Below are 14,657 nucleotides of genomic sequence, written 5' to 3'. Positions count from 1 at the left end.
TTGAACTTCAAATCAATACTACTCATGGATTGCAATGTTTCTTTAATCAAAATACTGAAAAACTATGTGAATAAAAATCAAAAGTAGGCAAAGTAGAAATCACACATTTTAAAGTATGAAGAAGAGTAATAGAATCTTTTTTAAATCTAATGTCTGCATTTGTGTTGTGGGATTTAATTATGGTAATTATTTTTGAAAGATATGATACATTAATTATCCAAACAAAAATTCCAACTTTTTCTCTCCCTCAAAAATAAAAACTGTCCTCCTTGCACATTATTCCCAAACTTTATGAATAAACAAAATGTAGATTCATTTTTATTTATGTTTTCACTATGATATTTTCTAAGATACTAAAAGGTTAGTTGGGAGTGATGTAGTCTACGAAGTAAGTTTATGCATTAAATTCTATCTTAATACACATAATAAGATGTTTTATTTCTAGGTGGATGTTCTAGTCTGTATAATTCAAATAAGTGGGTCCTTTCATATTTACTTTATTTAAAACACAAATCACATGTGCTTACTCAGCTCTATCTTAATATATTTTTGCTTTGTTATATTTGAAAAACAACCCCTATAAACTTACACTTAATAAAGCATGAGAATGATCACACAATCAATACCAGTTTTATGAAACCTGGAATACTGCACCCTAGCATCTGCTCACACATGTCAACAGGCAAGGAAGCCACTGCCGGTATCTTGATGTCAATTTTCAGGCCCCGGACCAAAGTAGAAAATAGCAAGTGTTCTTTTAAATGCCTCAAACAGCATCATCATCTTGATAAGTTAAAAACTTCACGCAACCATTCTAAACCAGGGTCCCCCACCCTCACCAATCAGATAATCTCCCCATAAATGGATAACTCAGTATACACATATCTAAATCATATTGAGTGAAACTTAATAAAGATATCAGCAGTTGAGGTTCAAATCCACAGAGTGTAAATTCACAAAAGGTATTTTTCTCAAAAGAAAATTTAAGACAATTGAAAATAGGGGATTAGAATGTAAATACTGTATTTTCCTTACTGTGGTGTGATAGTACCCTTCCCAAGCCCTCCCTCATCCCACTAACACAAAGTCACAGTGAAAGGATGAAAGGAAGCAAAAGGGGTAATACAGTACCCATAATAAAGGGCTGAGGGGCGGAACCAGCGCTCCACCCCATCCAAGTTGGAGCAAGATTATCCTATATAAAATAGAAATATATAGTTTATTATTAGTTAGAAATCTGATATGACAGAACATTTGGTGTTACTTTTTGTATATGATGCTCTCTGTCTGTTTACCTATCAATCAAGGCTTGAGTTCTTTTGAAAAAGAAGGTATTTAAGATTTCCTAGACAAGGAAATTAAAAATACAAAATTTATTTTACTTAAGTTATCCATGACATCAATTCACTCAGTTCAATTTTACAAGTTGAAAATTTGGACTGGAAATTTGAAATACAATAAATGTTTCAAAGCTGTCAGCCAGAAATGTGCATAGAACATGCAAAACATAAAGGGCAGAGTGATGATAATTTATTTCTTACTCTCTAACTTCTTATCAAGCACTGTACAACATGCTTTTTTTGGTAATGTTGCACTAAAGCACATGCTTTGAAGAAGTGACAAAACAAAAATAAAATGAGCCTGATTTACGCTTTCACACAGCTATTGTGATTTTATGCTGCTAGGGAAAAGAATAAAATGAGAGTTTCTGAATATATTCAAAGCTAACTTCCCAATTATAATCATCATTATTATTTCCATCCTCACCATCATCCATGATTATATTGTTTACAAAGTCAAAAATTCCAAATACCAGAAACAAAGAAACAAAAATAGAATCAATAATCAGGTTATTTTGTCTCTACAATGCCAAATACATGTTGAAATCATCAGCCATTTTAGGGTTGTATATATGCTGTCATTAAGAGGCAAGGACCATATTCATAAATCTGACAATTTAAACGATTAGTTCATCTCCTATCAGCATCTATAAGCATTTTGTTTTTAAAACTCCAAGTTTCAAAAATTAGCCTCTCCTTATAATATAAAAAGCATTATTGATCAAAATTATAGATAAGGTTATTTCTGTAAAAATTAAAGGCCCACAGGGTCAATACTGTTATGGAAATAAGGTGTTAAATATGAAAATATTTGGCCATTTGACTCATGGATTTAATAAACTTCCAAAAGGTCAAATTTGAAATAATTACAACAGCTCCAAATGTTTAGCATTGTTCAGATTTCGAAAACTTTTCGAACGTATTACTTTGATTCAGCAGAATCAATCAAATGTTTTCAAAAAAAATCAAAAAATGTTTAAGTAGAATGTATAAAAATTATATTTTTCTCCAGAACTGCAACTACCAGTCTAAGACAAAAGTGACATTTTAATTGGGAAATAAACTTAATTTTCACATATCCTGAAGAGAATTTCCAATAACATTTTAGTAAGCTTTGAGGATCTCTGTGAGAAATAAAATAAGACCGTATTATATTGTGTTAAATTGTTTCTAGTGAGGAAACATTTTTTATATATGTTAGGGAAATTGCAGAAGTCTTCAATTGAAGATTTCATAAGATAGTCTTATGTTCTTAAAAGGTGACATTTATAATAAATTTTATTTTAGAAGAACACATAAGGCTATCAACAAACTAGAAAATGCAAATGCAAGTCTACAATACAGCTTTGCTTCTATAAACATAACGAAATCTTAGGCAGCAAAAGAGCAATGATTTTTCTGTTGGAATCACACTTAGTTCAGCAGCTTTGTTTTAGTAAAAGGAAATTTGATTAATACAAAGAAACTAAATTTTTGTGTTATACATCTTATAGATTAATGCTTCATATTTTTAAAAAGGCATGGAAAATAACAAGTCAATAATGACAAATTTTTTAACCTGTTATGAATCATAGGGAATGCTGTAATATTTCCTTAAAAGGAGTAATATAAAATTTTTTTGTGACTCATATAAATGATAGTTAAGTTATGGTTAATTTATGAATCATCTATGGTAATGAGTCAAAATTATATTTTCTATTCATTATGTTATAAAAGTTTAAATTCATGAAAAATTGTGTAGAGTTATATATAATCTTTAAGGTGATACTGCTATTTATATAAATTAAGAAGATTAAAGTAGTTATAAATTGAAGCTATATTAACATAACAAAAAAATTTTTTAATTCAGTTAGTATTTAATATCTACCCTTGAATACATTCAAATAACACAAACTTTGGCATTGTACAGACATAATTTTGACAATTAAAAATTTTTTTCCTTTACACTTACATTTAGGCACATATATGATTCATATTGTTTTCAATAAAACTCATTAAGTACAGCTTAGACCACCACAAATGAGAAGCACATGATGTAGAATTCACTTTAGTTGATTATTATCATCATCATTACACATAGTACTTTAATAGTGCATCTGTTTTTTTTGTGTACAGGTTTGTAAGGAAACTCCCAGAATGGATTAGGAAATAAAGTCATTTTAATGAGCATGGCAGATAAATGATATTATATCATTTCAAGGGAGGCCTAAGTTCTCTTGCATATCACCTAGAAGTAAATATGCAACAGATAAAAGGAAAAAGTAGCAATTTGCAAGGATTTGCCATTCCTTTTGCATGCATGAGTTTTCCTTTTTTAAAATTTACTTTAATAATTTTGGCTCTATACAATACTTCAGGTTCTTTCATTTTCCTTACCCTCATCCCTTCAAAACGTGATAAGGCTCTTAGAGGTCTCAGAGCTCTTAGTGTCCTGAGAGATTTGATGGCGCCAAGTTCTGAGTAACCCAAGGCATTTGCTGTTAAACTGACCAATGAAACCTGCACACACACAAAAGTAAATAAATAGAATCATTGTCATTCAATTTGTAGTTACTATGTAATACAATAATTACAATTAAAAATAATTTATTTTATTGAAGTATAGTTATTTACAACATTGTGGTAATTACAATTTTTGTTTATAATTCCTCAGAAGATGAGTGGCTACATATTTTCAGTAAACCTTTTAAAATTTTAAGGAAATATTTTTAGTTGCATACAAAGAAAGTAGCTTTCATGATGTTAATTAAAAACTAGTTGAATAAAAAAAATTAAATGTCATGTGATTTAGTAATTACTCAGTTAGTTAGAAAACCTAAGTAAAAATTGATTTTAAAAAGGAAGAAGTCCAGGTATAGGAAAATGTCATTGATTATTCTTCCTTTATTTTATTAAGTTGCTGCTGAATTTAGGGCTTTGCCAATGGTTAGTAATAAAATATAAAAACTGCTATTGTACCAGAAAAAGCAAGAAATATCTATCCTGTGTTGGTATTTTCAACTAATTATAATTGATACCCACAGAAATTAATGTGCTGTCATATTAATTTTGAGGTTGATTTTTTGAAGATGAATTTTTGTTGTCTTGCTAATACTTTGTGTTTTCACTTATCTAAAGTTTATTCCTATGTAAATAATGTAACTTAAAAGTAATTCCATCATGAAACTTACTCAAAATTTTTATACTAATCTAGAGCTTCTGCCATGGACTTGGCCCAAAATCGCCAGTCAACAAATGTTTACCAAATAAAGAAATAAATAAACTAACTTCATCTGCATGAAATATGCAACTAAAACTAAGAAATAAAAATTTTAGATGTGTAATTCTCTAAATAAAGACCAAAACTCTGTATCCAGAGTTAGAATTTCTTTGGTTTGAGAATAGCTGGTATTGGATAGTTCCAAATACACTGGATACTATTTTTGCAAAATTTTCTATGTTTAAGTGTATTAAGTTGGCTTATGTTTAATATGTTTTTTAGTTTACTTGAGATGTGCTATAATTCCTTTTGTCTTTTTTTAGAGTGTTATGCTGATCCTTATGAAGTAATTAAAATAGAACCGTGAAAATTAAAGTATTATTATTGCAAAACTATAAAATTCCCTTCAGAATTATTTTCCTAAAATATTTCGGAAATGGCTATTAAAAACCAACTCGTAATAATAAATAAAATCATCATTCTTCCACTAAAAAATTCAGACATGGAATAAGCATAAAAGAGAAAAGCAAAGCTCAGGAATTTTCAAAAGGATTAAATTATATTTAGATTTAAAGCCTAGTGTGAAAAATTATGAGCAGTTGAAATATGATATAACTTCTAATGCTTGAAATCTCAAATATTAGAAACTTTCTCTTTGTGACATGCTGAAGCAATTATTCTTTTGAGGTTTCTTTCTTTTTTTTATTGAGGTATGTTTGATTTACAATGTTATATTAGTTTTAGCTGTACAACATAGTAGTTCAAAATTTTTATAGATTATACTCCATTTAAAGTTATTATAAATATTGGCTATATTCCCTGTGCTGTATAATACATCCCTGTAGCTTACTTATTTCATACATAGTAGTTTGTACCTTTTAATCCCCTATCCCTATTGTGCCCCTCCCCCATTCCCTCTCCCCACTGATAACCACTAGTTTGTTCTCTATATCTGTGAGTCTGTTTCTGTTTTGTTATATTGACTAGTTTGCTTTACTCTTAGATTCCACATATAAGTGATAACATACAGTATTTATCTTTTCCTGTCTGACCTATTTCAGGTCCATCTGTGTTGTTGCATATGGGAAAATTTCTTTTCTATGGCTGAGTAGCATTGTATTGTGTATATATATATATATATATATATATATATATATATATATACACATATCTATCATATCTTCTTTACCCATTCATCTGTTGTTTTTTTTTTTTTTTTTACAGAAGCTGTTGTGGGTAGGAGTTTATTAATTAATTAATTAATTAATTTTTTTTGCTGTGTTGTGTCTTCCTTTCTGTGTGAGGGCTTTCTCTAGTTGTGGCAAGCGGGGGCCACACTTCATCGCGGTGCGCAGGCCTCTCACTATCGCGGCCTCTCTTGTTGCGGAGCACAACCTCCAGACGTGCAGGCTCAGTATTTGTGGCTCACCGGCCTAGTTGCTCTGCGGCATGTGGGATCCTCCCAGACCAGGGCTCGAACCCGTGTCCCCTGCATTAGCAGGCAGATTCTCAACCACTGTGCCACCAGGGAAGCCCCTATTCATCTGTTGATGGACACTTAGGTTGCTTCCATATCTTTATATTATTATAAATAATACTGCTGTGAACATTGGGGTGCATGTACCTTTTCAAGTTAGTGTTTTCATTTTCTCCGGATATATACCCAGGAGTGGAATTTCTGGATCATATGATAATTCTATTTTTAGCTTTCTTAGAAACCTCCATACTGTTTTTCATAGTGGCTGTACCAATTTATATTCCCAGCAACAGTGTACAAGGGTTCCCTTTTCTCTACATCCTCGGCAACATTTGTTATTTGTGGTCTTTTTGAAGATAGTCATTCTGAAAGGTGTGAGGTGATACCTCATTGTGGTTTTGATTTGCATTTCCCTGATGATTAGCAATGTTGAGCATATTTTCATGTGCCTCTTGGCCATCTGCATTTTCTCCTTGGAACAATTTCTATTCAGTTCTGCCCATTTTTAATTTAGCTGCTTGTTTGGTTTGATGCTGAGTTGTATGAGCTGTTTGTATATGTTGGATGTGAACCCCTTATCACTCTTTTTCAATTCACTCATTTCATAGTAACACTGTTAAGCTTTTCAAATAGCTCTGGGTTTGCCTTTTTTCAGAATTAAAGAGATATGATGTATATGCATGACCCTTAGTTCTAGAAATACTTTCCATAAGAAATCTGCATAGTTCTGCTGGATTATCATCTTTGGGTAATAAAACTGTTGCCTATGAAGTTTGTAATATTTCGAACACACTTTTCTAAAACTGAAATTATGCCAAACTTAAAACATATTACATGATGTTTACCTTTAACATATCTCAAAGGCAGCCACTTGTTTTGGGTAGATGAAATATTAATCATTAGGTTTACAAACTCTGTGAAGGGCTGTTGGTACATTATGGGCTTGCTGCAAATCTACAGTTACACTGTAGAAACTCCCCATCACAGAATGAAGTAGAGTTTTTCACTACACCCCGTACATCTTACTTCCTATAATGGAGTTATAATCTATATAATCTACTCTTTAAACATATCCTTTAAAAACTTTGAGAAGATGAAAAAGAATTTTTAAAAATTGACATTAGCTTCCACCATCATCACTGTTTATTGAATGTCTTTAACTCTGTATGTACTAATATCATCATTTTACAGAGTCAAAAGCCAAGTAAGTTACTCAGTGGCACACAACCAATCAGTGGTGGGGCTGGGATTCAAGCTCGATTCTGTCTGATTCACAACGTAAGTAATTTAAACAACATACCCTATTTCACCACTCTCCCTACAAAGTTCTGATACGTTTTTTCCCAGCTTTTTATTCTAGATAACCACCACAAATCCCATCCCCCCATGCTAAATCAGTATTAAATTAGCTTATTTCTTACAAAAACTACACTATTATTCAGTGAATTAATTTAGTGTCTACTAAGTAGCATATCCTGTCAGCATAACAGAGTGATCAAAGATTCACTATTTTAGAATTAGTTTATAGATAAAACAAATTACCTTGAATGGAAGATAAAGATAGGAGGATACTTACATCAACAATTAAGAAGTCTAGCCAACACCAGGCATTGGTGAAATATGTCTGATAGCCATATGCCACCCATTTTAGAAGCATTTCCAGAATGAAAATGTAAGTGAAAACCTTATCAGCATATTCCAACATTGTCTTGATCGTCTTTCGCTGATCAATATATATATCCTCAAATGCCTATAAAGAAAAGTTTGCATTTTAGCTTTCTGAAACTATTATACTATTACAACTATTATGAGCTATTTTTTCTGACCACATATAAATATCTTTTCCTGATTTTATATATATGACACTTCATTGGAATAGGAGGGTAGAGGAAGAGTAGCTATCGCTGTCTTTTCTTTATCTCAAAGATCTTTTAATGAATCAGGAGAAAAGTTATGCTCTCTATTGATATAACTGGAAGGAAGAAGTAAAAGCATAACTCTAATGAATTAGTTTGACTTGTTCAGGAAATAGTTCTTGATGTCACATCTTGATGCTGCTACCCTAACTTGAAGTTATTTATTCCTTTTGTTTCATATCTTTTGCTTCCTCCTGTTGGCTTTTTTAATTTTTATTTTTTGCCATAGAAAGGAGGTTGAAGAAATAAAAAGTGAAGGCTTATATTTTTCATAAAGCAGAAATTGTAATTGATCATCACATTGCCTAATTTTACTATACAGTTGAGTTCATTTGTTCCCTTTGTCCCCTTCATTTTGTTGATAGTTTATATTTCTCAGCAAAGATATGGTGTGACAAGGATGGTAAGATGAATTTACTTCTCATTTAGACTCTAATATGTATTCTTCTTCTAATATGAACCTCACTTGATATTTTATATCTAAGTATATATTCATTTAAATGGTGAAAAACTATTTCTTGTCTAAAGTGCCATGTAGATAAAATTTATTTCATCAGAGAGATATGCAGAAAAATATAGGCCTGTGTTAGAATTATACACTTTTAAGTTAAAGAAACCTAAGTAATTGCATTTCAATCAGGCAAGTTTTACCATCTTTCCATCCTTTATCTATCTATCTACCTATCTATCTATCTATCTACATCTATCTTATGGCTTAAGTAGTCTATTTGTGTCAGCATTTTCCTAAAATGCTATCTATATGCTATACTTTATATTTTTGTAAATGATTTTCATATAAATAGAAATTGATTCTGATGAACACTTTTATATAGAGAGAAACCAGTCCTTAAATAATCCCTTAGGCACGCTGCCCAATATTTATTTTTACTAATATCCATTGTTCTCTGAGTAGTATAAGAACAGTGGACCCAATTCAAAACGGACAGAGAAGTGGTTCCTAAGGACTTTTTGACTGTCCATAAAGAGATAATAATAATATCATTCATAAACAAAATTCATCAGAACTTAGAAATTATATATACCCAATCACAGGACTTTACTGTGGTTGCCATGCTTACTTTCTTGTTAAAATATGAGTAATTAAATACTCATGTTCTTTGGTTGTAATGAATAAACTAGAGGGACAAATTTGGGGGGTTACTTAATAATAAGCAAAAATTAATAAATAGCTTGTTAGAAGTATATGTATACATAATAAAAGTAAATCCAGAACTGCATAGTTATACATTGTATATAGTCTGTAAGAATGAAGTTGGGTAATTAAAGATGCACTGGAGATGGGTAGAAGGGTGGGTGGGTGGGTATATGGGTGGATGGGTGTATGTATGGATGGATACAGCAATGCACATATGTTTAAGGAAGAAGTCATAAATGGAGATAACAGTTTGGGGGCTATCAAACAGAGGTGATGGCTGATTCCACAGAAATGGATGTAGAATGAGGGTTCAGGAAAAATAATGCATTGGATAATAAAACAATGCTACTGAAAGGATTAATAAGTCATTAGTATTAGGTGATTCTAAGACTTGGCATTATAGCACGTTTGCTTAATATTTACTCACCAGAGCACCACTACTAAGGAGAATCATGAAAACAATGAAGGTCTCAAACCAGTTATGTTCAACTATTCGGAAACACGTTCTTCTCAGGTTCCACCATTGTTTTCCTCTCCCTTCCTCCACACTAATTTGACAACATTTGAATCTTTGTACACAGCCTGCAAGTATAATGTTCAAACAGGAGTAGGTAAATAACTTCTGCTGCTTCAATGATACCCTTTGGTGTGTCCTGGATTCATCTTCTCATTGCTACTGCCATCTCTATCTTGCTAGGATAACTCTCTAAGCCTGGAGTAGTAAGAGCACATCTATTAGCAGAGTGAAGTTGTGAAAATGATTCAGCCTCTTTAAACGGTTCCCTGGATAATACCTGTTTTTTCTGACCCAACTGCTATTGTCCAAGAAAGAACGTTGTAAAGTACAAGTACATGTTAAGTAGCTTTGCCTTGTACTATATCATGCTATTGCACTTTGTTGAAGTCACTCTAGGAAAGGACTTCAAAGTGAAATTAATAATAAGCAGAAAACGTCCCTTTTAAAGAGGATGCAGAGTAATAATATAGTTCTTACCCAACAATGCTGTTTATTACTGTTTAGGTTCTCTTGTGGTGCTCCTAGAAGAGCTTATATAATTTTCAAGATTAATTTAGTCCACTAAAATGTGATTTGCCTAGTCCTGCTTTGATTTGGTGTTGCCTTCCCTATACTGCTTTCACTCACTCTAACAAGAATTAAATCAACAGGAACCATAATGGAAAAGAATATAAAAAAGAATGTATACATATAAAGCTGAATCACTTTGTTGTACAGCAGAAATTAACACATTGTAAATCAACTATACTCCAATAAAAAAATAAAATTAAAAAAATAATTAAATCAAGAGAAATTTGTGAGCACCTTTGTAATCACCACAGAGGATATTAAAAAAAAAGAAAAAGAGAAAAAATGTAAAAAGGTACAGAATGTGGACTTGCCCCCAGGAAACCTACAATCTGGTTTTTAAGAACAGATATAAACAAAAGAACCCTGCCTCAAGTCAAAAAAAAAAATCAGGTATGCTTGAAGAAAAGGGAGAAAGGAGGGGAAGGGAAAGAAGGGAAGGAAGGAAGAAAGCCAATAAAGATATATATAACAGTTCAAATGAGAAAGAGAAGAACCCTCATCAGATAATACATGATTAGTTATCAGGTGAATTAAAGAATATCTTTATTTATAGCTGTTCAGAGGAATAAGAAGTTTTTTCCACCATGAAGGTAGTTCTGAGGACTTTGAGTGATGTGTAAAATTTATACAGGAAAAGAGGGAGAAAATATGTATCAGGCCTATGAGGAAAAAAAATCACAAAATAGAGAATATGCAAATATATTCATACCTTCAAAACTCAAATTCCCAAGAAACTCAGACCATGGGAAATACTAATCATGGAGAAAACAAAGCTCTTAGACTTATTGTCCATATTGTCCCAGGCTAAACTAGATACTGTGCAGGGATCAGGTATTGGGCAGTGCTTATTTCCTGTTTCACCCAGCAAGCATTGGAAAATGATTTTGTTAAAAAAATACATTTGAGCATTTGCAACTCATTTGACTTTAATAGCTAAAAATTTACTTCTAAAGTAACTTTTGTGTATGAGAATTTTGACTAGTGTTTAAGATGCCAACTTATTGGGAAATCACCATTTTATTTGAAATATTATAAATTAGTCATTAGTTTTGATTACATTAAAATATCTTTTCTCCATGTTCATGGTCCCTTACACATAATGGGCAGATATAACCAAAACATAACATGAGATTTTAAATCTGTTGGCATATAAGAGGTAATTGAAACAGATTGACTACAAAGTTCTATTCTGAGTGGTCCATTTTGGGTGATCAACAGCTAAAAAAAACTGCACTCTATAAAGGGAAGATTAACATGAAGATCATGTTCTTTACCTTCAGTGAAACAGGCTTCAGGTTCAAGGGTTTCCTCAGGTTCCACTACAGGCTGTTCCTCGGCAGGTGCTCCAATGTCTACAGTGCTGCCTTCGGATGAGCTACTGCTTTCATTAAGTTTCTGAGCATGAGATGGACATAAAAAGTAAATCACTTTTATTTTGGTACCTAAGAAATAGCCTAGCAAGAAAGGATTAGTACAATGAACTGATTCTGGACTCTCCTTGAAATGAAGAGATTTTAAGATTAAAAAGAATGAATGAATAAGAAGGGGAAATAAGGAAATCATCTATGGTAACTCCTTTACCATAATTTGCAATGTATGAAGTCAGACTGCTATGTTATGAAGTTACAAATGGCCATCAAAAACATGTACTAAGCAAACCACTGTCCTATGAATTAGAGAAGCCCCAGAGGGAGGGGTGGGGGAGGGGAAGTTAGTGATAATCATTATCACTTTACAAATGATAAAATTAAGGTTTAGACAGGTTAAGTAACTTGTCTAATGTCATATAACCAACAAGTGAGAAAGCCAAGATTTGAGAGAATTATTGCTGGGCCCAAAGCCCATGCTCTGACTTCTGTGCAACCACCCTGTTTCTAAAATAAAAGGAACAGTGTATTCACATGCTTATAATTCTTCCATCAATTTAAAAGTGGAAATAATCCATAGAAAAACTATCAAGATGAGTCTAACAGATGAAGAGAATCTACCATTCAATCTTGAAGTGAAACACAAAAACAAAGGCACCTTGTTTATAACATAAACCAATAATGGAATTTTACATAATACATATATTCAGTGTCTTCATGAAAATTAATTCATCAGATGCAAAAAACTAACTTTTGGATATGTGTAGACATGAGTTCTATTTAATCTTTGTTTACAGTAATTATGCCAAACGAATTATATACTTGTTATAAAGCAAATGTCATAATAGTAACTTAAGCACAAGCAATAATAAAATATTTTGGTATAATATTACTTTAACTCACAGAGAAATTTTTTTTAAAATACTGCTTGAAAAGTCTTTAAAATTTCTGAACAAATCCAGCTTTTGCTTATCACAGTTCTTCACACATAGTGCTAAATATCAGGCTCCATATCAAACTTTGTATCCATTACTAAATATTATTGATAACCCAGATTTCAGTTTTCAATTAGCAACTGTGAGTACTGATGTGAACCTAAAATAATATAAAATTAATTTATGTCTACTTATTGCCTCCCTAAATATCCTCCCCTGATGTGGCTTGCCTAGATGATGATAAAATAAATTGATACCTTTTTTTATGTATAGTTACTCCAGGTCTTACTGGGTCAGACTTTCTCCAGATGAGAGCTGTCGCCAATATATCCAACTTTATTCTTAAGAATATTCTTTAAAATTATCTATTCTTGTCTTATAACCCAACTTTGTAATATGTTACCAGTTACTCTACTTCTAAGCATATTTTCCCTTTAATGCATACAGTTGGGAATCAATCTACATTTTAGAAATTTTAAAAGGATATAAAAGATGATTAAATGCCCATTATTAGTACTCAGTTGGAAGATGTGCTCCTGGAAAGTTCCCAGGTATAGACAAGTGATCTCTAGATGTTTACAAATTAATTTCCAAGCACATCTTAAGCAATGTAATTATATTCCATGATCTGCCTGGACTATGGCAGGAAAGTAGAAGTGTGCCTAGTGTCACTTAAATTCAGCATGCTCTTAATTAAAGATGTCTTTTTTTTCTTTTTTCTATCCTAAACCTACTTTTTAAACCAAGTTCCTGATTCCGATTCTTTGCAATATCATTCTTTCAGCACCTAGACTCAAACCTCCTTGTCTTACTCATTTCAAATATTGACAGTAAAGTCATTTAATTCTACCTTTGAAATAACTCTTCTCTCAGTTTCATTTTCCAAATTCTTATGAACTCTCTGTTGACTACTGTCACTTTTTTTTGGACAGCTATAAATAATAAGTTCATCCTTATTCTCGCCTCACCTAATTCTAGACCTTTGTGGAACACAAAGCCTGAATTATGCTACATGCCCAATAAATATTTGGTGACTGAATGAATACCTCTGTTTCAGATATTACTACCAAATGAAATTTCTGTCTCCAAATTAGCTTTCTAACCAAATTCCCCAAATCTATATCTTTCACAGAAGCTGTCCTTTAGTCAAGGTGAACTTCTTAATGTTCTCTGGCTTTTGCTTATAGTGGCTTTTGCCCATCATTGTGGAAGAAGAATAATTACTCTCTCATCTTCAACACTTTATCGGCACAATTCTTTCGGCACGTACTTCTTTTTATTTAGCCCACCTCCATACTAACTGACTTACCAAGCTAACGATGCTTGGCATTTTCTCTGTAGAACACAATGACTGATGCCAGTGGTGTGCTGATATTTTCTCAGGAGGTGGGCTACACTGTAGTACACCTGTACATCTCTTCTTCCACCTGGTGAGTTGTGTACTTATCAAAAATAAGTTATGTTTGTGTTCAAATCAACCTGTACTATTGTAAATTAATGTAATTACAGAATTTACTCTTGCATAATTTGATAAAATGAGTTTGAAAACAAAGTTAGTTATTGTATTCATAAAAACTAAGTTGAAATCATTGCATAAACTTAATAAAGACAAATCTCTCATACATATACAAACACATAAAAAAACTTATTGTAAAATTAGGCGTGAATAATTATTTTTAAAAAGGGGTATCTAGGGACTTCCCTGGTGGTCTAGTGGGGGGCACAGGTTCAATCCCTGGTTGGGGAGCTAAGATCCCGCATGCCATGGGTGTGGCCAAAAAATGGGGGGGGTATCTGGGATATAAATTTCTGGAAGGATGCTAAATTCAGGTTGCCTTATAAGGTTCTTTAAAATCTTTGTCCTCTTTGAAAAACCTAAACTGGACTCATAGATGATGAATTACAGGTGTGGCTCATGCTAAAGTGATGATGCAGAACCGCAAACAATGAACCCAGACTGGAACAAGAGGCCCAAAGGCACATTTTAATGTAAGTATGTATCAATTTTCAAAATGAAGCAGTTTAATGTTTGGGATTGGAAGGAGTTTGTATACATTTCAGGAATGGGACATGATTACAGGTTCGAGTTTTAAAGTTAGTATTCATATCTGGTTTAAATAACTCCCTAAAGCAACATTTTGCAAAAGAAGCCTGGTAAACCACATCCTTGCTGACCCCCT

At 32.3% G+C, this 14,657-nt stretch overlaps 1 protein-coding gene across 7 annotated transcripts in view; it reads right to left on the bottom strand.

The window, feature by feature from the left end:
• Positions 1-14,657, bottom strand: part of LOC116756548 (sodium channel protein type 1 subunit alpha) — a 164,164-nt gene that overhangs the window by 18,945 nt on the left and 130,562 nt on the right. For all 7 annotated transcript variants that reach the window (XM_032637092.1, XM_032637091.1, XM_032637093.1 and 4 more), the window contains 4 exons: positions 11,450-11,570; positions 9,516-9,670; positions 7,593-7,766; positions 3,717-3,839 (listed from right to left, as the gene is read on the bottom strand). In XM_032637092.1, the coding sequence (XP_032492983.1) occupies positions 3,717-3,839; positions 7,593-7,766; positions 9,516-9,670; positions 11,450-11,570 (573 nt within the window). The remainder of the gene's footprint in view (positions 1-3,716; positions 3,840-7,592; positions 7,767-9,515; positions 9,671-11,449; positions 11,571-14,657) is intronic.

Source organism: Phocoena sinus, chromosome 7 (assembly GCF_008692025.1).
Source record: "Phocoena sinus isolate mPhoSin1 chromosome 7, mPhoSin1.pri, whole genome shotgun sequence".
NCBI lineage: Eukaryota > Metazoa > Chordata > Mammalia > Artiodactyla > Phocoenidae > Phocoena > Phocoena sinus.
This window is presented reverse-complemented; position numbering and strand designations above follow the sequence as displayed.